Here is a 27,598-nt window from a genome sequence, read left to right as displayed (position 1 = left end):
CGCTTTAGGTACAGACCTCAAAATCGTTATCCTTGAATCGGGTTATAACAGTGACATAAAGCGCAAAAATCGCGAATCCTTTTTAATTGCAAAATTCCAGTCTCTGAAGCCTCATGGTTTGAACATCCACGCAGGCCCACTACAATTATTGAACCCGTAAATATAACTTTTCAAATAAAAAAAGATAATGATAAACACACACACACACAACTCTCCAATTTCCACATTTTCTTCGTTTGTCTCTCTCCTGAGACCACCTCCGTCTTCACTTTCTCACGGTTCACTGGTCACCTTTGTACTCCGCACCTGTGTCCTCATTCCGTCGCCATAACGCCCCCTTTTTATCCTTAATTCCTCGAACGTCACCAACAAGTGTTCTCGTTTCCTGTGTATAAGCCCTTGGGCTCGCGTTATGTTTCGCTTCTGATACCCCTGCTTTTGTATTTATGTTATTTTGATTTTTATCTGTGTTTGCATCCTTTCCATCAACCTGTTACCCTCTCATGCCAGAACTCCCCCTTCAACTGTATATATGTGCCTGTACCATGTTTATATTTTTGTAACCTGAAGAAGTGCAGACTCGTGCACGAAAGTCTTGTTTACCATGTGTAAATAAATAAGTTGTTCCTACCGTTTAATATCACTCTTTGATTTACTCACCACCGGCAACTTGACATCGCCTATTTTTTCTGCCTTCGTATCGGGTCTAGGACATCTCGGTGCAGGACAATTCGGTGTGGGACAATTCGGTGTGGGACAATTCGGTGCGGACATCTCGGTGCACGGACATCTCGGTGCACGGACATCTCGGTGCACGGACATCTCGGTGCGCGGACATTTCGGTGCGCGGATATTTCGGTGCACGGATATCTCGGTTCGCGGACATCCCGCTGCACGGACATTTCGGTGCGCGGACATCTCGGTGCACGGACATTTCGGTGTATGCGTCACATGTTTAGTCGTCGTTTCACGTCGTTACAGCGCCACATGTTTAGTGCAGACCCAACAGCGGATTTCCATCGTATTCGCAAAAAATTGAAGAATCTTACCAAATTAATGAAAAACGATTAATAATCTCAGATAAGCATTGACATTGTGTTGTATTGCTTCTCTTTTTCACTCATGTAATGGCCTTCGTGGTCTTTTGGGTTTGTAAATAATAAATAAATTATTAAAAACAAAGGTCACATAGTCCGAAAAGGTACTTCATCTCATTACCGGCAGTCAGTACTTAGTAGTCAGTACTTAGTTATATTCGGGTCCGAGGACATTTTTTCATACCGTTCACCCGCAGCCCTCCTTATGGGGACATTTTCTCCGGGGTCATCCTTCCCGGAGACTTTCCTTCCGGGGACACTTTTTGCAGACACATTCTTTCCGGAACCCGTTATACGCAATTACGAGTCCATAGATCTTCGACTCGTATGTGTCTTTTTAATTGTGCGCTTTAGGGACGAAGTGCAAATTAAGAGGTTGTAACAACAACGTAAATGATGACGATGACGTGGAGGTGGTGGTGGTGATAGGGCTTGCCGTTGTCGGCCTCACGTATGTGGGCAACGTCACGACTCACGCCCTGGGGGTGTGATGTGCGTCCTGGGCCGACTTCTAAGGGAACTGTGCCGACATATGTCTGAAAGCGTCTGAGGAAAACCCAGGAAAAACCCCAGACAGCACAGCCGGCACCGGGATTCGAACCCGGGTACCTCCCAGTCTCGACGTGAGGGAGGTACCCGGGTTCGAATCCCGGTGCCGGCTGTCCACGTGGAGTGTTTCACCGCCGCGATGTGGTAACCCTACCCCAATAGCGGCGTTCATATCAAAACAAGCACTAACGCAGTGATTGAGTTCCACAACAAAATTCTGCATTTTTTGCGGCATATAGACATGATACGCTTTAGCCTCGCTATTTAAAAATAAGAGATGAAAAAGTGTTTAGACTTCCAAGACATTCTTCTTTTGTGACCTTTGCGGGTCACTGCACTAAGGCGGGGGAAATACAACGGGTGCATCGGGGCGGTGGAGATGAGCCGGTTGTTTCGTGGCGGAGGAATCGGGACGGGGGAGTTTAAATTGGGGGAACCGAGCACCACTCACCAAGGGTTAAAAAACAAAAACAAACGAGGCGCCCTTCGCGATGAAATTTGCTGGGTGTTATTTCCAGCCGCGGTTCCTAACCTCCAGTAACGTTTTAATCGCACTTTATTAATTAATCGGGCATCCCAATTGTTTCCCAGCGACGTGCGCCTCACGTAGACTTTTACTTTTGGTACAAGAAAAAAAAAAAAAAGAAAACGCGCAAGACACGAAAAGTACCAGAGAGAGCTCCAACGTCTCTCTCTCTCTCTTTTGTTCATGCAGAGCATCTTGTCGTTTTTAAAGACACGGTTTAAATACAGTTTTTAAAGACACCCTCTATATTCAAATGAACAAGGATATCGACGTAAAACATCAAGTTGGGCCTGTTTTTAAGATATGGCGGATAAAAGCTCTAAAACCAAGACGAAGGACGAGATACACAGGTAGCGGTACCTGTGTGTGTCGTCCTTCGTCTTTGTTTTAGAGCTTTTAGACGTCATAATATCGAATCCGCGTTTGGACATTTTACGAATGTGCAAAACTTGCTGCATAATTGTCTTTATGCTTGCAATGTATGTTTGCCGGTGCACTAATAATTATTTGCTAGCGATACCACGCAAATCATCACTTTCAGCGCTATGACACAGCCCCAACACCCTTTTCGTCTTTTTCTTCCCTGTTGCCCGTGCACCGAAATGTCCGTGCACCGAGATGTCCGTGCACCGAAGTGTCCGCGCACCGAAATGTCCGTGCACCGAAATGTCCGTGCACCGAGATGTCCGTGCACCGAGATGTCTTGCACCGAAATGCCCCTGCACCGAGATGTCCGCACCGAGATGTCCTGCACCGAATTGTCCTGCACCGAGATGTCCGTCACCCCTTCGTATCTTATTATATTGCTGGGTTAAGGAGCCTAAAGTGTAAGGTGTGTTTCTGATGTGAACATGTAAGAAAATATGCAAAACTGAGAGAGGCTAACCACAGTGCATGCACTGAGGTTGTTCCTTCCTGTAAAGTAGAAACCAGTGGATGAGGAACATGATACTTACCTGTACACCCAGCCGTATCACACTGCACAGATTATTCACTGGGCAGCCCTCATGACGAAACCTGTATTGAGAGACCACTTTTGCCTTAAAACTGCTACAAATAGCACGACACGCTACAAATTATTACTATCGTAACAAGCTGACGATACAGCTCAGACACAAAGCCGTTATTCAAGTCGCGCCACACCACCGTTACGTAGGATTCTTTGTCACAAATCAAACCAAGGCACAAAACAATACCAATACATGAAAAAATGTGACAATCGTGGTCTTATTATGACGTAATACCGAACTTGTCCGCGAAGGTAATTCAAAGAAATGAATGTGGCACTTGCTTCCGCAGAGAACACCGTGTACCATGTTAGCAATGCATGCAAAAAAGCGCTCGAGTGTTCGCACATATATTGATGACAACACTACCTGTGTAGTGTAACATGTTCTTTCAAGCATATTATGCACTCAAACTGTATTTGCCGCCGGGTAAAATGCAAGTGTGCTCGATTGAACGTCGGAAGAGCGATCAAGCAACCTGCATCCAGTGCTCGTTTTGGGCAAAAAAACACTTCATAATGGTCAAATAAATGTACAGAATGGACGCCTATTTATTCCTTGATGAAGAGTGACTCACCTGTATAAGTTTAGGCCCTGTAACCTTGCCAGTACGGTTGGTACGACCGTAATTGCAAGAAGTTGCCATGATCGCTGCGGCGGCTGTTGTGGGCACCGTAAGATGGCGGCCGGTTTCTTCACGCTCGCGCTCCCTATCCGCGATCCAGCCTTTTACAATCGAGATCAGTGATCCCACCCAATCCGCTTGCCACCCAAAATGGCGCTGCCCATGTTGGATAAGGGGGCAAATAGTGAGGATAGGCTGATTGATAGCGCCCCATATTTCAAGACTTCACTGGTCGGAAAGCTGAAAAAGTGGGTGGAGCTTCAGGTATAGGCAGACTCCCTTTTAATATACGGCTCTGGGGGTGGTGGGTCGACCTCACAGGGGTGAGCAACGACATATATGGTGAATAAAATTATGCACATATATGCACACAATACGTAAATCCATCCGAATGCCATGCACCTGCATGTCGTATGCTTTTCTCTGTTTCACTTGCTTCAGCTGCTATACAGTGTGTTATCCAGGAGACGGACCAAATCGTACGTGGGTCGCAAATGTTGTGGATGTCACACAAGTCCTCCAGACGTTTACTCGATGTCCAGAAATGCACATTCCATTACTTTTCATATTTTCCTGTCGTTCTTTTTTTTTTTTCTGACTGGGATATCTCTATAGTATATCCAGGAAACATTGTATCCGGATATGTAAGGTCGTATACGACCTTATCGTTTGTTGTACATGTCTGTCATGTGGCGTTCTGTTGTCTCTTGTAGATGTTTGTTGTGTGTCGTTCTGTCGTCTGGTGTGCTTTGTTCTGTGTATCCATGTGCTATTGTTGTGTCGAGCACAACTAGTTTTTGCTGGTTGCGGAATGCTGTTCTCTCAGTAACAGGTGTGGGCTATGTATAATTGAATGCAAACATACAAGATGAGGGAGAACCTGTGTATGAAGTACTGTGTACATCTATTTATTATTTCATAACTTTCAGCACGATGACTTTCAGCACTTCTCGTCTTGACTTTTCATTCTTTTGTACAGGTTAGAAGAGCTCTTCTACCTGTACAAAAGAACAAAACTACTACTATCATCAGAGGGGAAATGGGGGGCAGACGCTTGACACTAGACAACAATGAAGTAATATGAGGGCATTTGACTCATATCTTACCGTTTTAACGTCTCAATTATCCCTGCACTTTTGAGTAATATACCGTCGTTTGTGATGTTATGGTGTCTCATTTTCAGTCCATCCATTTTCTTACAAGAACTACAAAAAAGGCCGCTGAAAGATGAACAAAACGTATGAGTGGCCAATGAGATGCGAAGTCCATTAAACCATTTTAATGCTGCTAGCTAGACAAACAAGGACCATCCAAACAACCCAAATATAGAGGATGTTATACAGAAATACAGGATATGCAGTAAAACCTCCAAGGTCGGACACCCCCCTACCCCAGACAACTCCCCATGTCGGACAAAATTTCACTGCACCGGCAGACTCCCATTGAAACTACACGGGGACGAAATTCTCTTTGTCGAACACTTCCCCATCCTGGAAGTACGACAGGGATTTCCCTGGACACAACCTTGGTCGAATTACCGCAATCTCGGCCCATGTTTGCACCAAAAAGACCCAAAATGAGCCAGTGCCCTTGACTTTCGCCCTTCCTTTTCCCGTATACCCAACAAACAACATATGTCCTGACGATGTCTGCAGGATATCCCATCTTGGAATATGGAATATCCCTGGGAGCAGCCTGAATATCCCATAGATATCCATGCGACATACAGGAGACAAGGATATGGGCACTGTTTGAACGTCGCAGGTATATCCCTGCGATGTCACGTCGGGATATCGGGACAAACGTGGGACGTTTATGAATCGTTGTTCTGACTGTTAAAATTTATTATAAGGTGCACTTACTTTTACTTGATACATCAGAAGTGACGACGCCATGGTGACATGAATGGAAAATGCATACTTACAAAACATCCCATACAACCAGGAACGTCCGAAGGACGTCCCATATTGGTCGTATGTCTGCGTCTTAGGCGGATGTCGAATGGACGTCTACGGGTTATCCGCTTGGGATATTTTAATGTCCTGGCACAGTCAGGGTGGGACAAATGTTATGGACGTCCGCAGGATGTCTTTGTTATGTTCGCTTGGGATTTCAAAATTTCATGGGAAATAAGAAAGAACAGGCATATTGTCCAAGAGAGGCCCTCGTTCTAGAACAGTCCTATACGGGCCTAAATGTTCGCGTTAAATATTGTCGACAAAAAAGAAGAGAAATCTTGCTTCCATCCTAAGCACGCGACAAAGCAACATCCCCACTGTTTGGCTTTTTTTTTTTTTTGCAGAAGGTCGCGCAACAGCTTCTTTCTAAAAAGAACGACAATGCGAGAACTATATATATCATATCAACCATCTAGAACGCGCGCTTGCCGCAAGTGCAGTTTGAAAAAAATCGGAGAGGTCGACGGGACCAACCTGCCTGATCTGACGTGGAATCACCCAATTATGCAAATGCATGTTCCATGAAACAAACGTGCATCACATATAGTTTTCTACCCTTGATGTGTATAATTGTCTGTTTGATTTCCCAGACAACACAAAGACATCCCTGTGACATCCACATAACATCATGCCCTGGACTTCAGGATATCCCAGTGACATCCTGTTTTGTCCAAGAGACCATCATTCGGCTGTCCCTAGGTCGTTCATTGCAACATCATCGGACGTTCTATTTTTAATCCCGAGAACGTCCGACATGACATTTTCCGGACAATTACAGGACGTATCTTTGGGGTCGTACCCCTCCCCTTTTGGCCCAGTGTGCTCCCAGTGTGCCTGTGCAGTGTCAAAATTTATTTCAGAACACTGCCAATTGGCAGTGTTCTGAAATAAATTTTGAACCATAGCAACGTAGGTATGTCACTCCTTCTGGATGGTGGAACAAACCACATGATGTGGCTTGTCCCCCAATTACACCCAGAGCACACTGGGCCAAAAGGGGAGGGGTACGACCCCAAAGATACGTCCTGTAATTGTCCGGAAAATGTCATGTCGGACGTTCTCGGGATTAAAAATAGAACGTCCGATGCTGTTGCAATGAACGACCTAGGGACAGCCGAATGATGGTCTCTTGGACAAAACAGGATGTCACTGGGATATCCTGAAGTCCAGGGCATGATGTTATGTGGATGTCACAGGGATGTCTTTGTGTTGTCTGGGATCAGTAAACCAAATATGTCCCAAAGATATCCTGGGATATCTTCTGAACTGAATTTCACATTTGGATATCCCAGGGATGTTCGTGAATGTCCCGTTTACGTCCATGCGACGTCTTAGGAAACAGACTTTCTTCCTCATTTTGCAGTCCGGGGGACGTCGCATAAATGTCTGTGTTAGATATCTCGACGTGAATGGGTCGTTTACCGTTTCATATTAAATTAGATTGTATTCTGAGTTATTATGCATTATTATTCAGTTTTTGTTATCTGTCCACGTTTTAGAAACAGTCTTGGATAAACAGTCTACATCGTTTATTTTGGAGAACGGTATGCGACCGCTGTATACACCAGTTATCGGCAACACCACCTGACCTGCGTATCCCATTGAGTGTGAGAGAGACAGCTTGCACTCACACACACACATACATGATTGCCGAGTAAGTGAACTATCTACGGAGGCCTGTGGCAGCCTCTATTGGCGTACTAGATGGAACATATATGATATGCTGAAATGTCAGTTGTTGGAGTACGTTCGTTAAGTGTACAGTGGGGTGAACTACGCTTGTAACGGTGAAGACGTCTTTGGAATGAATTCGTTCGTCTGCCAACAATGCCGAAGTATAACCGCTGATACTTCTGGCGCCCCTTTCTCAGAAATATTGTTTTTAACTCAAACTATCTTCCATGATGTGATTATTCTGCAAATAACAGTGTAAAACCAAAATGTTTCTCGCTTTGCTTACGTCATTCCAGTAAGCATCACGTGTCCCAGATATATGCGCAAAATATCACACGATAATTCTTTTTACATTCTGTAGATGTCCCTGGGAGATACAATGTACGACGGTTTTCAACGTTACATTGTGGATGTCCAGATAACGTCTGCTGGAGCTCTTGGACATATCCCCAACAACACCGAATATCATATGGATGTACGAATAATGTCCTAACGAATTCGTACGTCCGATAGATATCCCTCAGATATCCGCCTGATGTACGAATCCATTAGGACGTCATTCGTGCATCCATAGGTTATTCGGCGTTGTTGGGGATGTGTCGTACGCGACTTTTCTGGGATGTCCCTGGGATATTCCTGGTTTACTGCCCCGCAAAACGTTAAGGTCCCTGCGACACCCCTACAAGGTCGCGAACGCCCTGAATATCTGGACGTCCATACCTAAGGCATATCGCACAATCACATTTGCGTTTCGAGCTTACTCCATTACTCCACCAAACAACAAATACCCTGAAGAGGATGTGGAGTTTCTCTACATGAGTCCAGACCGGTGATGATGGTATGCCACGGAGAGGCGATGACGGTGGCCTATCTCCACGGCCGCACCGGTGGAACTGAGAAGTGGGTGCTCCGGACGCGTGTCCATCCTCGTCGTTGTCCACTGGCCGCGACATCGCACTCCCCCCTCAGACGCGGATCGGCGATAAAGCAGATGTTCACAGCTTTACTAGAGGAGGGCAGCGAGGGCGACGTGGCTGAACAGGTTGACGGTACGGCACACGTTGGCATCACAGCTGATGAGTCATCACGATCCTTTAGTCCGAGAAGAGCAGAGAAGGGATTGAGGCGAGGCGCTGGCGATGTGGTGGTCCTGAGGTGCCGCTACTGGCACGGGAGCCAAAGCTCTGAGAGCCCCAGGAGAGGAGAGGGTGAGGGTGTGCGAGCCGTAGAGAGATGCCGAGACGTCGGATGAGGCGTGGCGTGGCGTCGGCTGCCGCGAGTTCCGCGACCGGCAGGTGAGCGCGAGACTCGAGTGTAACGGCCGGCAGTGAAAGAGCGCCGGGGTGCGGTGAACATCGGGCAGAAGGGATGGCTCATGAACCTGTGGGGCGCGTGTGTGGCGCTTGGTAGTGCTTTGTAGCAAAGAGTCAGTACGTCGGTCCGCAGCAGTCCGCTTGCCGAGCTCAGAAAGCGAGCACATGATGTTGAATGCAATGCACGGATGAGAGTCGTGGCAGCGGGTCTGGACATGGAGGGAACATGGAGGGAACATGAAGGGCATCAGGCTCGATCGGTTGCCGTGTCACAGAGCTACCGTAGCGGTCGGATAGGTAGTAGTAGGGGGGCTTCCAGACTGCGCGGCAGCGTGCCATCGGTGCTGGACTTGTGGGAAGGTTGCCAAATTTGGGATGGCAAAAGGGCCGAATTACATCGAACTTGATGTTCATAGTTCGGATCACCAAATGTAGAGGAGGTGTTCTTCTACATGAGTCCTGACCCACGGTATGCCACGGACCCAGTGAACCCGAAACGTCTGCTGTACGCACCACAAAAATCCAAATATCTAAGGCCGAAGGGAACGTCTAATCAATATCTATTGTAGGAAAGGATGACCCCAATGCAGAACAAGTGTTTAATCCAACACGAACGAGCAACTGTACACGAGCTCGAGCTCTGACGATCGGGATTTCCAAACTGCTGATGAAGAATTTGGATGGCAGTAGGATAATTCTCCACAGTGAGATCAAGACCTTTAATTGCGAGGTCTGCCTTCCCTTTGACTAGAGATCTCCAATACTGGAATCTTGCAATAACTGATAAGGTTGGATTCTGATGGACTCCAGAACTGAATTGGTCCCAGAAGGACTGCAAAGATGACAGTTCCCTAGTAAAGGGTTCAATTTGAAGCTTTGGTAATCGTGGCGCGTTAGTGGACAATTGTAATGCCGTGTTGCTTTGTATTAGGGGTCGGCGAGCGTTGTTAGTCGTTGGAAGACTCGTGTTCGAAAGATGGCGGTTCGCCCTGAGGGTAGCATCGGCAATAAGTTCGAGATACTGGTCACATCCTTCCCCTCCCACAGAACCATTAACCGTCCATCAACATCCAGCGAACGTTGGGTTCCGGATGCTGGGTACGTCTCACGAACGTACTCATTTGGTCCCGGCTACGTTTTAACTACTCCCGTACTACCGTGGTAATCAAGAGAAAATTATGCGAAATGGACGTCGTAGGACCGCCGATGCGGATCTTCGAGGGACCTGTGGAGGATCTCTATTCCCCACAGGTATCGCGCGCCAATGGAAATATCGTAATTTTCATCATGAGATAAGCACAAGGACGCAAGTGTGCACCCGAAATACTTTATTTCTATGTGGACTTTATTTACATGTGCATTCGTACATGCCTGCCGGCACATAAGCAGTACAAATAATGAACGAACGTGACTAGGTGCCATATCCAGATCATACCCGTTCATAGAGATCGTGATCACAATATCGGCACGTTATGTAAACAAGAAAAAAAAAACATCCACGTTACTCGCCGTATAATTAGCTGGTATCTTGCATGGAATCGGCGCAACTGTATCCTCACGCTCCTTCACGCCTTATGAATGGCTACCGGTCTCATTATATTGTTCCTTTCTGTGTCTTCCGGCCTCTGGAGCTCACTGGCCAAGTTCTGCCGCCGAGGCCTACTGATAAAAACGACAGACATAATACAGTCATCATCGGTCTCTGCATATGGCACATGCGCATACCAGCGTTTGGCCATACTTCCCGTTTACCTAGCATTCTTACCTGTAACGCATAAGACAGTAAATAATTCCAAGACTGCTCATAGAGAAAACATTCCGCACTCTCTGGGAGACGCTGAGGCGCACACAGTAATGAATGACCGATGCTGAGCGGTATAAGCGTTCATGCCTGAAAGAACATCAAGAACACAGTGAGTGGGCTAAAGCGAAGAACAAAGGAGTCTAAAACGCGTGCGCTAAGAAACGAAGGCACCATGACAGTTTACCTGTATTTCGGTCATAGATAGTGGCCCCCGATGGAGAAACCGTTACCTACAAGGCGTGTGCATCTAACTCTTCACAAAATTCAAGCTGTACTGGTGCTGGTCGCGCGGAAAATTACGGTATTACTCCAAGCCATTGCAGACGCCGCCGTGTTTCACCAGCCTCTCCAGCGGCGTTTGAAATCATCCGCACAACGGGCTATGGCATCACGTGGCTCTCTCTTCTGCGCGTTGCGAAAAAACAAGCCTTCTGTGAAGATTTCTCCTTTGGCGGCTACGCAGTCAGACGACAGAGCGGGAGAGAAGAACGAGGCGGAAGGTGAAGAGCGAAAAAGGGTGCTCAAACGGCTCTTTGCGGACACAGTGCGGATGGGGTGCGCACGGTGTCCACAGGGTGATGTATGTGGGACGTCTGCTGCTGTATACTCATTGGAGCGTCCCAACTAACGCGTCCAGGAGGCGTTCAATGGATGTTCACTTTAGGCTGTAGATGCTCGGACCCTTGTCGGCTGTCCAGGGGCGGTTACTGGTTCTGTGGGCTTCGGTACCGATTTCGTCATCGTCCACAAGGGCTGCAATCTGGCTATCCATACCTGCGAGTATAGCTGCCTTGCCGGTGAGAAGAGAAAGCTTGAGCTCTAGATCTTGTCGAGAGGGGCTTGTCGAATTCAGGATGTCCTTGATCTCGTCGGTTAGTCTTGTGATCCTGGCGCGGACAGGGGCCCGTTGTCGTTTTAAGCGGTCCATGATTGGAGAATCCTTTCGTCCAGAAGAGAAGAGGTGTGTATGCCTCCCGGGTTTCGGCACCAAAATGTAGGAAAGGATGACTCCAATGCAGAACAAGTGGTTAATCCAACACGAACGAGCAACTGTACACGAGCTCGAGCTCTGACGATTAACTAAGCTGTACGCAGGTGGGGTCAGGTGATCCTCATCCTCTTCGCAATTTCTTATATCTATTATACGTACATTTAGTACGTTGGAAACAGTGGAGATCGATGGAACGTGCATTGTAGCCATGTTCTAGACGTCCCTTGTGCATCCATTTAGTAGGTGCAGTGAACCTATAATGGATGGCACAATCTTGTAAGACACTTATGAAACGTTGTTCCAACTGTCAATTTAATAGACATTTTTTCATAGACCTAAAAGCAAGCGAATATAACTTGTGAGGGCGTGAGGTATTGGGAACAAGTGAAGGAATTAAGTTTTTCCATCATTCGCGGGCTGCTCTGTGCAAAGTACTTACGTAGTAGTCTTCAAACAACACAGGAGACCTACCGGTTTTACAGCTCCGCTCAGCAGGTAACCTCATCATAGACGATAACCTGAATTAGAAACGCAGTGTTTGGCAAGAGAGGATGTCAGAAATGTTAGCAGGAAACTTGACTCGTTGCAGACCTATCAATTATTGCAGAGACGCATTCTCGTCACTGTTACAGACGTATTTGGTCCCCACAACACTTAACGAACGCGCCCAAACTATTGGTATTTTAGTATATGCTCCATCCGGAACGCCTGCAGAGGATACTGAGAAATGTTCATGCAGTTTTACCCCCACCTGCAGTGCGGTGGCGGGCGGGGGCTGTATCTGGGTATTCGCGCTGGTCACAGCGAGTTGCCGAACGACAAGCAGTGCTGCAGTTTAAGTTGGACGCTGGAAGCCCGTAGACGTGCTTACATATAATAGTACTGTATTCGTGCTCATGCAATGAAAAATATTTCCTATGTCATAATGCATGGCAACTACAGTATACAAAGGCAGACGTATACAGAACGTCCGATGGACATCCCAACTTGTGTTTCGCACGGTCATCCAATAGAGGGGAAAACATCCAGTCGGGATATCTCTGCAACGTACCAACAACGTGATCTGAACAAGTATTCGATCATCTATATATAGTACGACTTTTCAGCGTATTTTGGATATATCTGGATATCTAATAGACATACGAAATGTCCTAACTGAACCATCCTCTAGACGTCTAAAGGACATTTGCGGTTTATTGGGGAGAGGCGATGACGGGGGCCTATAGCCGCGCCGGCGAAACTGAGAAGTGGGTGCTCCGGCCCAGTAAACCATGGACGTCTAGGAGATGTCCACCTGATATCCCAAATTGGATGTTTGGATATCCCATGGATTATTGCAGAGAGCCAGTAGACGTCGCATGCACGTCCTGGCGACTATGGTTTGTCCCACTTTTTCCACATTCCACGAACATCCCAGAGACGCAACTTCGGGATATTTGGATATTCACAGGATGTTCTCAAATCTGCACATATTATTGCTATAAATGTGTTCTTTCAGAAATGTGCTATACTATGCCGTGGGGTGCCACACATTCTCATAAGATATGTAAGAATGTTTTATTTCAAGGCTACATTATGGCTAGGTTTTTGGCACTATAAGCGTATCATAGTGCGGTAAATGGCAGCCCAGGGACCTTTCGGCAATAATCCAAGACGAATGCAGACGGCGCGTTAATAAATGTGCTTTCGCCTTTCAGCATATGAGACGCAGGCTTCCTTTTTGGCCCCTCCACTGCGTACGCGGATTTCAAGAGATACCAGAGCGAGCATATACTGAAATACAAATAGTTGGAGTACGTTAATCAAGTGTAGCGTGGCGTATGACGTTTGCAACGGTGACAAAGTCTTAGCAGTTAGCTTGTGAGTCTGCAAACGACGTCAGCGTATACCCGTGAACGTTCCTGACACCCCATCCTGGCAAATGGCGTGTTTTTTAACTCAAGCTACCGTGTATAATGTGGTTACTTGGTAGTAAACCCAAAAATATTTTCCCTTTTGCTTACGTCATGCCACTAAGGGTCACGTGTCCTAGATGTCTCCGCAAAATAACGCGCGCTAATTGCTCCTTTCTTTTTACATCTATCAGATGTCCCAGAGGTATAGAAAGTAAGATATTTTTTAAAGTCACATTGTGGACGTCCAGGTAACGTCGCATAGACATGGCGGACATATGCGACGTGTGCGACCTTTGTGGGACGTACCTGGGATATTTCTGGTTTACTGGGCCAGGTGCGTGTCCATCCTTGTCGTTGTCCACCGGCCGCCACAACCCCTCCCAGTAAACAATATACGTCCCGGAGACGTCTCGGCAATATCTTGTTGTGGAGATTTGGACGTCCCATGGACTTTCGTACACAGCCCGTTCATGTCTTTTGTACGTTGAGGGGACTATGCTTTCAGTAGCCATTGTACATCCAGTAGACGTCCAGTAGATGTCACTTCCCAGACGTCTGGATATTAATGGGACGTGTACATTTCCATGCACATCCGTATTATATGTTATACTCTTTTGTATTTTTTCGTTTGCAATTTATCCCAGTTCATCCAGAACCATTAAATAAAATGATTACATGTCAAAACATTTATTTGTAACAGGTGCTTGAGCATAGTTTCACATGAGATATATGTATCACAACCTGGCTTGGCAGTGCCTTTGGTACTAGTGTTCTTCGCCTTCTCGTACAAATTCGGCTGGCGGTCCCATTCTTACATAAAATACAAAGTTGTAAAAAATACAAAAGTTTTACAGAACAGGTAAGCTTGCACTTAGACTAGTTGTATCACAGTTTGGCATGGAAATGCAATTCGTGCATAAAATTCACGTAAAAATAATTAACCATAAAATTACCTCTTTACACGCGACGGCGCTGAACAAGGCTAAGCAGGCTAAATCTTGCACAAAAACAAAAATATTTAGAAGTGTCCGCCTTTTACACTGAAGTTAGACTCTGCTAACACACCTTGCCTTATACGGGTTAGTTTTACAGTCCCTTTCTTATATGAAATACAAGTTATACAAAAGCTGTACAAAACAGGCAAACTTGCACTTATGCAAGTTGTATCACAGTTTGGCTTGAAAGTCCCATTCTTGTGTAAAATTCGCGTGAAAAAGTAATGTGAACCATAAAATTGCCCTACTACAGCAGAGCTGAGCAAGGCTATGCTGGCTAAATTTTACATCAAAACATTGAAGGTTTTACACTGGTGTTGATACCATAACACACTTAGAAACGTACAAAGTAGGTGAAAAAAAGTCAGCTTACTTAATCTGAGTTTAAATTATGCACAGTATGTATAGTACTGCCTATTTGAGCAAGAAAAATGGACCAATCTGTCTATTTCAAGAAAGAAAAAAAATGATTTCACGCTGGATCAGGCTGAGTGGTCCGGTTGACCTCCCCATTTTTTTCTTTCAAACATATATTAAAGCCTTGTCCCTAGGAGGCATATTGACGCTGAAAGTAGTTGAAAATAATTGGTGGTTATTTTTTAATGAATTATCATTCAGATGTGGGCATTTCGACCATTGTGCTTCCTACGAAGTTTGATGCCACGTATCTTAACTATTAGACATTCAGCTGAATTTTTTTCCACGTGTTGTCGGGGGTCGGTAGCATTGCATCCTTAGTTCTGAATATCCTAAGGTTTGCACTTGAGGAGATAAAAAATCATATTTGCATCATTTGTAAAATATGGTACATTTTGGGAACCTCACTTCTCGTCCCCCAGTTGCGATACCCGAAAATAATCTACATAATTGCCTTCGTCTGGAAATGCCCTTTCTTCTCGTAGCGAGTACATCGTATTGTGAATTAGGCCAACGCCCCCAACAGTCTTTGTAAGGGGTGTCTACAGAAAATGGGTAAATTTGACAGTGCGCATCTCTCGTGACATCGTTCATTTTACTCACGAAGGTTCTTCATGATGACTCAAAACAGCACATAAAAAAAAATCTGCTTCAGAGATGGTCGAAGTTACGTTCGTGACTCAACGTCATTCGCAACGTAAATTCGACCATCTCTGAAGCAAAAAGTTTTTTGATGTGCTGTTTTGAGTCGTCATGAACGTTTGTGAGTAAAATGAACGATGTCACGAGTGGGTATATACCGGGTGCGCGCTGTCGAATTTACGCATTTTCTGTAGGCACCCCTAAAAAAAAAAGACTGTTGAGGGCGTTGCCCTAATTCACAATACAATGTACTCGCTACGAGAAGAAAGGGCATTTCCAGACGAACACAATGATGTAGATTACTTTCGGGTATCGCAACTGGGGGACGAGAAGCGAGGTTCCAAAAATATACCATATTTTACAAATGAGGCAAATTTGTGATTTATCTCCTCACATGCAAACCTTAGGATGCAATGCTACCCACCCCAGACATGACGTGGAGTTTGGAGTTTTCTGGCGCAAGGATATCGAAGATTAAGCTGACATTACGTGGAAAAAAATTCAACTGAATATGTCAAATAGTTATGAAGATATGTGGAGTCAAACTGCGTAGGAAGCGCAATGGTCGAAATGCCCACATCTGAATGACAATTCATTCAAAAATAACGACCAATTATTTTCAACTACTTCCAGCGCCTATATGCCTCCTAGGGACAAGGCTTTAATATATATTTGAAAAAAAAAATGGGGAGGTCGACCATCTTATTAACACATTCAAAGGTATCCTTTGCTAGAATAAACACTGCAGTAAAAGTCCACAAGCAGATCATGCATTGGCAGTTATGTGGCACATATTGCTTTTTTCACGCAGCAGAATTATTTTGCAGTTGTAAATTATAAGGTGAGAGTTATACACTTCTAATCAGTGTTCATTCAAAAGCTTTTTGAAAAAAAAAAAAAATCAAGTACAGACAAGTTGGCGGAATTGGAGTCACCTTAGTGGTGTCTGTGAGCTGCAACTTTTCAATTGACAAGGCATTCAGGCCAATATCATTCAAAACACACAATGAGTACTAATTAGCCATATGTAACTGGTCAAAACAAGTAAGATACCACTGAATGTACTGAACCGCTGCAAACAACATTCAGCTGTGTTTTTAAGACCACTGCTTGTCCACTGTTCTTAGGGCACCACACATCCACTTATTCTTTGGTGATTTTCTCCACCTTGTCTCAGAACAGTAGGGCACCCCGCCTCTGTGGTGTGGCTAACAGTTTGTTCCTGGGGAAGTTCATGCGGTAGATTCCTGGGGCAGCCCACGCAGTAGCCTCCTGAGGCAGTTTACGCAACTGCTGGAAGGAAAGCAACGAAATTAGAAAACATTCAGTCGGAACTACCATGGGGGTCACACAAGGGGCACAAATTTGGGCTATGGTGCAGGGTAGAAGATTTGTCCTAGCACTACTCAAGGAACTGATGAAAACACAATTACACATCAGATGTTCCCCATGCATGTGGTTTTTTTCAGGATTTCGAACAAACAGACAGGCTCTGAGTCCACAACATATGAGGACACGGAAATGCAGCAAACACTGTTTTGCTAAATACAAAATTTCATTAGACAGACGTTAGTTACATAGAGGCTCAACTGTACTCGTCCAATCTAACATCTACGAAAGCAGCAAACACTTATGATTGTGTGCATCCGTACCAGACTCAATGCTTTTGGCTCTTTTACACCTGTCACCAGCATGCCTCAGCCATTCCTTGGCAACTACCTGCACCTCGAACTCTGTTACTTTCGAAAAATTTTTCTGTGCGTGAAGGGCACCTGCCAGGAAAAAGGGAAAAGAAATGATCACCCACACAATGCAGCATCTATTTATGGTGCATATATGCTACAAATAAACAGTTTGGAGGAATTGTTTAAATTTTGTACAAAGAATAAATCATACATACGCAAGATTAGACCTGGCAAAGTAAGGTCCACAAATTTAAATTTTCCTTTTCTTCCTTCCCAGCTGTAAAGCTGTGCAAGTTTGTCTGTGAACATGTGGGATAGAATCCTTTTGACTGCACATTTCAGGGAGCTTCCTCCCAGCAACATTAGCTCAGTCACCTGCAAGTAGTGTAGCAATCAACACAGTCATTGTCTCAGTGTAAGGACAATAATGCTGCCACAAGAACTGTAAAAATGGTGTGGAAGTTGCTGGAAGCAACTTTCGTTACTGCACACATTAACATAAGGTGGTCACACGGTTGCTAATGGCTGCCATATACCTACCAACTGTTTTTGACGATCAGGTGTGAGTTGCCGTTCGAAGTTGTCAACATCCTCTACAGAGTCAAGTGGCTCTGACAGGAGCAACGGAGCCTCAACGAGACTAGATTGCTGGGGAACTAGGCTTGATAGGAGTTCACCATGTTGCTGCATGGCCATACGGAGTATGTTGAGGCTCTTGAGGACCTGTCTTTGGAACTCTGTAAGCGCAAATTCAATACAAATTTCAACGCAAATTTAGGGCAGAATTGAATGAGCAATTGAGACACTCACCGCAGTCTGGCATTGCCTGCGTTTGTGAACGAGTAGTTGTACTGGCTGCCGGTAAAGTTCTTGCTCCACTATGTGCTGGTTCTGTAATATGTAAAGACCACAATATACTCGAGCTGAAACATACAAAACGCATGAGAATGTTATATCTTTAAAATAAGCGAACTCAAAAAGCAAGCTGATGGCACTGGTCTATAGCCAAGACTAGGTACACAAAAAGACATATCTTAATTATCAACGCCTCAACAGAGATGTTGGTCATGCCTTTTTTTTTTCGCCTTCCCAGTTTCAGGTCTATATTTTTACCTCAGCAAAATTACAGGATGGCACCTTTTTGAACACAAAACACATAAAACATTTGAGAACAGTCGTGCAGGGTGAAAATTTTCTTTTTTGTCCAAAATGACCATTGAACAAAACAGTTCACACAACTAACCTGAGAGCCACACACTTGATGCAAGAACAATTGAATTGAATGAATTCTCTTATCAGTTTTGTATGATTACCGGTATGTAGCTGTCGTTGTGGAACCTGGCTACTTCGTTGGTTACAAGTGATTGGTGGTGAATCGCCTGCACAACCTAAATAGCATAGCACATAAACAATACCACATAATACAAGTGAAAAATGGGGTAGAGGACTTACCAGTTCTGAACGAAGCTTCGGGTGTGCAAGAAGACGATGTCAGTGCATGGTTACATGAAACATAAAGAAAGAAGCACACATACCTCCCTCTAGTTCCGAATATTCTTCAAAGTCCGCTGGACCTGCAGTAGCAAGCAGTGATAGGATCATGTTTCATGTTTAATGGCACAACAACATCGAATGTCCAGTAGCAAGCAGTGACACCAAGGGCTATCCAACAACCCAAGCTAGACAACACTTATTTATAGCAGTGCATAACCACATACGCCATAACTTAAATATAAATACATACATACGAAAAGATACAGAAAAATTCAAGCATATTTACCTGGACAGTGCTCACGATCTGAAAAATGCAGCTTTCAGACATTAAAAAAGCTTCACCTAAAACTCTGGAAAATGGATGGCATGCTAATAATGGAAAATTAAATTCACTTACGTGTCCCTGTCATAGATGAATCCCTGTGATCAACAAGGGTAGAAGGTTCGGAGTCTAGTTGGAACGAAACCAAATATATTACATTGATGTTTCCTACGCATTAAAAATGTCATACCACCCAAGGTAACAGCATGCACTGGTGTGCGTTTGGGAAGCAACTTTTCTGTAAAATGAGAGTTCCATCTGTCAGTACCAAATACAAATAGCAAACGGGCATGGAGAGATTAATCACTCAACTAAATATGTTTTACTATTTGAATGTACCCCTGGCTGCAAAGCTTGGAGGAATCGAAGGAAAGTCGTCATCTGAAGAACTTTCGAACACCTTGGGACGTCTGATCCTCTTTGGGGGTAGTTCATCCACGAGGTCAGAGGTATATTCGGAAACGGAAAGCATCTTTCTGGCATCCTCGTAACATTCTGAAAGAAAGGAAGTTGGTAGCTGCTTTCCTTCTCATAGTAGGTTTGAAACACTTACTGAAGATTCCTTTCACTTCCACCTCAAGTTCTTGGCAGGAACTTCCAGGAGGACATCCTTTTCTTATGAGCTTTTCGACTTTGTGGCTTGGTAAGTTTGGCCACATGCATGTATTCCCGGACAGCCACGAGCACGGGATAACTTCGACTCCATTGCGCAACACAAAATGCACAATTGCAAAAGGCGGCTGCAGGTTGGAAGTAGCAAATCTTAAACCCAGGCACATATACAAAATTTGCATCATCAACACCCATCAGGTACCCCCTCCCTGTTCACTCATGCTCCCCGAGTTCTGTGGTGACTCCACTTACCGCTGCCTGTCCTCATTGTCACTCAGTTACTCATGGCCATTCAATTCCTGATCAGTTTTGCGCTGACTCACTCAAACTTACTAGTCCGCACACACTTCATTTGTCAACTCACGGTCATTCCATTGGGCTGAAATTTTTGCTCACGCACTCATGCTCATTCACTACGCCACCTGACCCACAATTTGCTCATTCATTTGTTTTCATTCACAGACTCGCACTCAGTTCATTCACTGATAGTGAGTATGAGCGAGCACAAGCGAGTGTAGTCATCAGTAAGTTTGACCAAAGCATGGCCTGCCCATTTTGTCAGCTCGGTACATTTAAATAAGGGTTAGCACACGATGACAAAATATGGCCGTACCAATCAAGTTACCAAGTTCAGTTTCTTAAATTTTGCACTCCAGGAACACTTGTTGCGGTGTGTAGCCATTCTGGTCAGACTAAAGTAAGCCACACCAAAGCTGAACCAAGCCAGTGCAAAAGCCCATCCATGCTACGTTACTAAGTGTTTTCTTTTTTTTCTCCTTTGCACTGCCCAGGGCAGAAATCAGTGAAACATAAGATGCAGAAATAGACAAATGTTATTTGAGATATTGACACTCTTATCTGCTACTCGCTTGTGCTCATTCACGCTCACTCACATTGCAAAAAAAAAAAAAAGAAATCAAACTCACTCAAGCTAGCTAGCTAGCTCACTAGCACTGTTTTCTGTATGCGCAATCACTCCGTTTGCTAACCTATACTCTAATTTCCACTGGACCTCTTGCTAACTCACATGCACTCCGTTACTCACTCATACTCACTCACATCCACACACAGGTCCTGATTACCACAATCATTCTCAGCTCACATGCATGTCCTACTGCAAGTGCAACAGGGGCATGGCAACCAATGCGGAGTTGTAGGGCAGGCAAATAGCTTTCTGTGGGTTTTGTAGTGGCCAGGCTCTCAGATTTGGTTCCTTTGACACGACATCCCAATTAATGATGAAGGAAAAGGTTTGGAGAACAAGTCATGCATAGGAGTCAGTTTTCTACCAACTGCACAGGGCTTTCCCGAGGACTGCAGTGTCGCAAAGTTTTCCACTTCAATTATGTCCCCATTGATCACGCAGTACCTGTCTGGGCCATTTGTTGTTAACAGAAAATTGGACGTTTTCAGGGTACCATACTGTGGTGAACTGCATGATTCAATTAGTGGACCATGACTGTGCGAGTTCCTAAGGCCAAGCTTTGCCTTTGCCTGTCGAACAGGTCCTATGTTTGCCAGCTGCTTTTCACTGAAGCGGTTAATGAGCTGAGTAAGTGTAGCTCCTGGTTTCCTGATCTGTCTTTTAAGAATTTTCATGTTATTTTCAAAAGGAAAAGCACTGAAGGAATCCAGGGGCCCCAGGTTTTCAACATCACGTGCCAGGTGTAGCAAACAATGCACGTTGTACGACACATATTCTTGACCATACAATTCCGCGAAGGCACGCACAAAATGAGAGAGAAGTGCCGAGGCGTACTGATTTTCCGACTGAGACAGGTACTCCCTTGCCAATATAGATATCGCAGAATGCAAGGTTAGAAAGTTTTCGAAAAGCGGTTTTGGAATCACTTGCTCCAAGATGATCGGGCCTGTGTAAAGCAAAAACAGTCTAAACTCTGTGGCTTTCCACCGGTCCACCTCATCTACTGCCCTAGGTTTGCGCGCAAACTCTCTTGGAATGCATTTTTCAATTCTTCGGGCATTCTCATTCATAATGGCTCTCTGCGATGGTCCAATGCGCACACTCAGCGGGCCTGAAACCCAAAGCAGGATCAGCTTTTTCATGACGCCTAAGCATACCAAATGCATGTAATCTAGTGGCGCTGTTTTAACAACGTCAATTGGTAATTCAGTTATTACTGAGAAGCTGCGATGGTGATCAGCATCTGACTGTGCGCGAATGGACTCATCGGTTCGCAAGGCCGAGCTAGTGGTAGAGTAATACGTGCGATGCGCGCCATAATCTCCCTCGTCTGTGCACTTGGGACATCCTGCATAACCCGTGTGACCTTTGGTTCCATATATGTAGGCACGTGCAGGGGCATCACAAATCATGGCATGAAATCCGGCAGTGACTACTGATCCCTTTACAGAAATACCTTCCTTGAGGAGGCAAGCGAGCTCATCAATAAATTTCCTGAGATACTCATTTGGCTGAAAAGGCTTTCCGCTTCCGCAGTACGTGCCAACTACAAATGGTGGGACATCTGGCAGGGACATAATCTTACACTGTATTGGCCACAATTCATTTTTCGTGCTTTTTGTGAGAGGAAGGCCATCAACGTTAAATGTCAACAAAATATGCTCTGGGACTTCATCGATTCCTTCCAGAATGTGCTGGAGACATTGAAATAAGCCAAAATGGTAGTACTGGCCAGGAGGCATATCAGTAACGTCTTTGGAGCTATTCCTGGGTGTCTGCAAGAGTGTCCGAGCATCCATGGGCAGGGTGCTGAAGCGCTCGTAACGTCGAAATATCTTTAGAAGCTTAGTCAATGACGTCTGCCTAATAGCTTCAGTAACAGCCCACTCTCGCAACTCCGCCGTGATATGAGATGCGTCTAGTTCATTTTCGCTAGCACTTGATATGTCTGAGGAACTGTCAGGCATGTACGTAGTAAAGCTTTCGTTACGTTCACTGACATATGCTACACTACCCCCGGGAGAATCACGATTTCGAATGCGTTCGCGTCTACTTGGACCGGCTGTCTCTTGGTCACTGCGGTGAGCTACCTCCCCTTCATTTCCTGGCGCGGGTACATTAGCGAGCACACGAGATAGCGTGCATTCCGTCGTATCACTTAACAAATCAATTGCAGCACGAGCTTCTGCGGAAGCCTTTTCACGCAAATATCGTTCTTTGTATTTTGGCATTGTGGACTTAGGACAAATCTTTAGGAACGCTCGACTGTTAGGCCTAACCGCAAACCCGCCCTACGCAAGAACGTTTTCCAAAAGCGCCTGAATTACAACATTGTCATTTCAAACGCACCACAGTGAGATATATTTACAGTGACAGTTGACGGCTTCATCTTGTTTTCAGACGCATGAACACGACGGACAACGTATACATTAGGTGATTTCTGCACGAAACAAAGGACAGAGCAAAGCACAACAGCCGCCAAAACCATCGCTACCGGATAGGCTTGGATATTTTATTTTCTGCAGCTTCCTTTACTTCGGCCCCCTCGTGGTGGCGCGCGGTAACACGAACAATGACGAAATCGACGAACCGTTCATAATAGCTAGCTTACACAAGCGAAGAATAAGGAGATGGGGTGGCCAAGGGTTCAAAGTAATTTTTGTGAAATAGTTGGCTTTGCTAATGTTCAGAAAGATGTCTGGTTGTGTCGGTCGATCGAGCGGCGCTCGAAAACGTGAATCATTTGTGGGGCGAAAGAATAAACGTGCGTTCATTTAAACAAATAATGTGATATGTATACCCGTGCATGACGTTTCTGAACTAGAAAATGTCATTATGCGCCGGCACGAAAAGTCTCAGATGCAATGTCTCGGGAACGTCCACGCGACGTACTGAATGTGATGAAAGCTCAACGTCATTTCCGATATATCCACTGGACATCCCCAAGACGTCTGGATATTTGTGACATTCGCGATCTTGTGTGGACGTCGCCTGGATATTACTGGTTTACTGGGCTTGTACGTCGGCGTCCCAAAAGAAGCAGCCTGAAGAACCCACAGGTATCCATGGGAGATCAAGGAGAAATGTATTGAATATCATAGAGGACGTGCGTGTAACAATTTGTGTTTCAGCATATGTTCCATCCAGCTGACAAATACGAGGGGTGTTCAAGTCAAACCGGGACTTTCTGTTTCCTGAGTGTACAAATGGCTCGCGCTACTTCTTTTTCGTCATTTTCACACGCAACAAGCCTCCGCGTTCACCACGTGGTGGTCCAAAGTTTGCGCAAAACAGAAGACACGTGCTGGACAAGATGGCCGACAACGAGGTGAGCGCGCACATCAAACAGCGAATAAACCTCTACCCGAGAAACGCCATCATGACATTGGTAGACAGACCGAAACAGGTCGGGAAGGGAGAGCTGGTTTCCACGAATGGGCACTTGTGTAGCGTCGCTCATTGCATCCCGTCTTGTTCTCGTCCACAGCTCGCATGCAGCTGTTCAGTTCTGTGCCACGCAGATTAAACCGGCCTAAGCTGACTCTCGGCCTTTGAGTCTCTTTCTCAGTAGGGCTTCAGCAACTACACTTGTTCGCTGCCTACTATTGAAAGAAAAGTTAAACCGAAGGTCGCGTCCCTTTCAGGATCATCGTAATCATCTCAGGACCGTGGTTTTCGGGCGCGGCCTTTGTTCGCCCCATAGCTTCGAGCATAGTTCAACTGTACCAAACCGGTAGCGCTGTCGAACACTAGAGAGAACAGAGAGAGTTGTCATGAAGTTTTCGTGAATGACTGCGTAAAGTCATCTGAAATTCACAGAAGACAGGCTCAGTATGGCCAGATACATTTAGCCGCAGCAAAGTGTTTGAGTGGTGCAAATGGTTCCGAGACGGCCGTACGTCAGTGCAGGACGATCCCGGCCAGGGCGGCTCAGAGCCCAGTGTCAGAGTTCCTGAGAACATCCAACTTGTGGAGCGCTGATCCTCAAGGACCGACGGATAGCATGTCTCGAACTGGCTCGAAAGACGGACCTTTTTGTGGGAACGTTGAACACTATCATTCATGAACACCTCCAGTTTTGGAAAGTTAGTGCCCGTTGGGTAACGAGGCAGCTCTCCGTGTTTGACCGGCAGAGAAGACTGGAAATCTCCCATTTGCCGGCGCAGTGAAGACAACCGTGATAACTAATGATTCCCGTGCAGGCGAGAATTCGAGTTATCCGTTCGGTTTTAGGTCTCAGAATATAGCCGCATTATCTCACGTATTTATCGCGACCATGCAACTTCACTGGACTGCTGCCTCGCACACATGTCCACTCTTGATGCGGGAAGGAACCGTTAGTGTACTAACATCCATGCCCCTGACGCGGATCCGCGTCGTCTGCTCCGCGTGCATTCGTACTGCACTTTGTATCCACCAAGTGCAGGGTAGCTGTGAACTCGTGCAGAACTAGTGCTGCACCATTACAAAACGAATACGGGAGTGCAGAGGGCGCGGCGGGCACTGCAAAAGGTATCTTCGATTTGGCCTGCACCTCCGGCACTAGTGCCGATGGGTGCCGGGGTGCCGATGTGGTGCCAGCGCTTGCGCCGCTGACTGAGACAGTGCAAGTATAAGTTCAGCATTAGCGCTGCACGGCCACTTCCAAAACGAAGAAGTGAGTGCAGGAGCATGGCTAGTCGTCTCCTGTCCGAACCGCGGCCACTGTCATGTTCCTTATGCTTGTTTTTCCTTTCGTGTATAATGTTTGTGTGTGTGTTGTGCTTCATTCGCTTTACTATATATAGTCATTGGAATATGTATTGTTATGGCATGTTACCTGTACGCGTGTAGCTAGAAAAGGAAGATCGTAATCCGGTTCCCGGCAATTACGAGAACATTGTGGGAGATACTATACGAACACTACTTCTTCCTGTTTTCCTAGTTCGTCATACATCTGTGTATATTTCTATAAAAATAATATTCCCAGCCGCTCCAAAGCTTGCGTCATTTGGCGGTGTAGCGAAGACAAGCGTGATAACTAATGTTTTACGTGCAGGCGAGAATTCGAGTTATCCTTTCGTTCTTAGGTTTCAAAATATAACCGCATTATCTCACGTATTTATCGCGACCACGCAACTTCACTAGACTGCTGCCTCGAGCACATGTCCGCTCTTGATACAGGAAGGAACCGTCAGCGTACCAACATCCATGCCGCTCACGCGGACCCGCGTCGTCTGCTCCGCGTGCACTCGTGCAGAACTAGTGTTGCGCCGAGTGCAGAGGGCACTCGTTACGAGAGTGCAGAGGGCACGAACGGCACTGCAAAACGGATACAGAAGTGCTGCACCGCCTGAACTAGTTCAACGAGTGCAGCCAAATCGAAGATACCTAAAACGAATACAGAAGTGCTGCACTGCCTGAACTAGTTGAAGAAGTGCAGCCAAATCGAAAGATCTAGACAGGCCGCACAAAGCCTCGGGAAGCCCACTGGGGCTTCGCCTCCTAGACGTGCGATCGTGCCCCACTGGTTCCCAGCGATGTGGGAACGGTGGAGGTAGAGCGCTAGAGAATACATATAAGATCGTACCCCCCCCCCCCCCCCCCCCCCAGTGCCCTGATCATTTTCCGGTCTGGTTTGGTTTTGGTCATGTGACGAATAATATAGGATCGCTCCCCGATGCTTCTCTGATAATTTCCTGGTCTGGTCTAATCTTGGTTGTGTGACCAAGAATATAGGGTCTCTCCTCTTTGTTGCTCTGATCACTTCCCGATAATCAGTCACATGACCCGGGCGCAACAACTGCAAAAAAAAAGGAAAAAAAAAGAAGCTTGCGTAGTGAATTCCGCATTAATCCGTTCGTATAATGTGACACATAATGTCAATTTATTTCGAATATTGTGAGTAAATGAAAGATACCGTGACCTTAATTCAGGATGTCACGCTGGAACATTAGCAGAGCGTGCGTAAAGAAATCAATGCCTTGGTGGAGGGTATCACTAAACCGTCCACCACATCATTTCTGCCTCAGAGCCAATGATGATGGTCAAGATGTTTCTAGCGGATCTTGTCATGCCATGCTGCCAACTCTAAGTCTAGCTATTTGCTCTGTATTCAATATTCTGTGCGTCTTGTGGTGTGGTGTACTTTTCTCAAACAGTGTAATCCTGACCTCAAGCTATCTTCCACTTTCAGAATCCACCCTGCACTTCGTTTACAACACTATGAACTTGTCGTTCTGTGATGTTGTGATGTTTGCTTGAAAGGAATACAATCTGGTATATACAGTGTTGTTTTTCTTTTAAAAATACTTCGGGTATCCATAATAAGAAGCTTTCATATAGCAAGATAGCCAATGTGTAAGAACAGCCGTCTTCTTGATACATTACTATTTTTCACAGTTCCCTTAAAGACAAAAGTCGCACTACATGTGCCACACTGGTTCCCGAATTATATGTATATTACCCCACACAACCACAAATATCCCAGGAACATCCTGTTGATATCCACATTGAGACATCTGGGCACCCTGGGGATGTTCACGAAAATCCATATGACGTCACGTGAACGTCAAATTTACTGCAAAAGTTGCATCCATGTATGTCCCTGGTTCGCCCGGTGGATGTCCTCACTGACGTTTCAGGGATGTTGTGCGGTCATGCTAGCCTATCCCCACAAATGTGATTTACAGTGACCATCCCAGCAAACCATATAATATCTAGAAAACATCTGCAGTATATCCCATTTTGGACGCTAGGATATCCCACGGACTTTGCACAGAGCCCATTTACATCCACAAGACGTTCTGTGGACTACCACTGGTTAATCATTTGGAGATCCTCTGAATATCTCGGGATTGTCTTTTTAGGATACATGGACGCATGTGGGACATCATGCAAGCAGGTCCAAACTTGCACTTACTTACTTTTAATTTATACATATCTGAGATGGCAACACCACTCTGATATATATATGTGTACCACGTTAATTTTTACATGTTTGTCATCATGTCTATGTGTGTTGAAATAAATGCCTCGAACATCAACAACAGGACAAAAATTCAGGAAATGCAGTGTGCCCCGCCAGC

General features: G+C 45.5%; 1 protein-coding gene and 1 long non-coding RNA gene across 7 annotated transcripts; both read right to left on the bottom strand.

The window, feature by feature from the left end:
- Nucleotides 1-10,129: 10,129 nt before the first annotated feature.
- LOC135386924 (uncharacterized) lies at nucleotides 10,130-11,621 on the bottom strand. Its single transcript, XR_010420716.1, has 3 exons — nucleotides 10,738-11,621; nucleotides 10,515-10,640; nucleotides 10,130-10,411 (listed from the first exon to the last, which is right to left on the bottom strand). It is a non-coding gene; the product is annotated as an uncharacterized LOC135386924 (long non-coding RNA).
- A 4,517-nt stretch (nucleotides 11,622-16,138) lies between these two features.
- LOC135388441 (uncharacterized) lies at nucleotides 16,139-23,010 on the bottom strand. Of its 6 annotated transcripts, XM_064618013.1 has the most exons (14): nucleotides 22,900-23,010; nucleotides 19,548-19,734; nucleotides 19,334-19,489; nucleotides 19,185-19,232; nucleotides 19,070-19,123; nucleotides 18,959-18,976; nucleotides 18,714-18,752; nucleotides 18,631-18,645; nucleotides 18,492-18,566; nucleotides 17,989-18,069; nucleotides 17,719-17,915; nucleotides 17,394-17,553; nucleotides 17,146-17,265; nucleotides 16,139-16,786 (listed from the first exon to the last, which is right to left on the bottom strand). In XM_064618013.1, the coding sequence occupies exons 1-14, from the start codon at nucleotides 22,918-22,920 to the stop codon at nucleotides 16,776-16,778; spliced, it is 1,182 nt and encodes a 393-aa protein (XP_064474083.1). In that variant the 5' UTR covers nucleotides 22,921-23,010; the 3' UTR covers nucleotides 16,139-16,775. The 6 variants fall into 6 exon arrangements, 5 of the variants coding, with proteins under 5 accessions (XP_064474083.1, XP_064474079.1, XP_064474080.1 ...); XM_064618009.1 differs by having other exon boundaries at nucleotides 19,548-23,010; XM_064618010.1 differs by having other exon boundaries at nucleotides 16,139-16,783; nucleotides 19,548-23,010.
- Between the last annotated feature and the right edge of the window lie 4,588 nt (nucleotides 23,011-27,598).

The sequence above is a fragment of the Ornithodoros turicata genome, chromosome 3, assembly GCF_037126465.1.
Source record: "Ornithodoros turicata isolate Travis chromosome 3, ASM3712646v1, whole genome shotgun sequence".
NCBI classification, from domain to species: domain Eukaryota; kingdom Metazoa; phylum Arthropoda; class Arachnida; order Ixodida; family Argasidae; genus Ornithodoros; species Ornithodoros turicata.
This window is presented reverse-complemented; position numbering and strand designations above follow the sequence as displayed.

Coding starts and splice junctions, on each gene's coding strand:
- LOC135388441 (XM_064618009.1), bottom strand. CDS start 19,791: ATGATGCAAATTTTGTATATGTGCCTGGGTTTAAGATTTGCTACTTCC. Junction 19,490..19,547: donor GGAAGTGAAAGGAATCTTCA/GTAAGTGTTTCA, acceptor CCTTTCTTTCAG/AATGTTACGAGGATGCCAGA. Junction 17,266..17,393: donor TTTGCCAGGTCTAATCTTGC/GTATGTATGATT, acceptor TTTTCCTGGCAG/GTGCCCTTCACGCACAGAAA.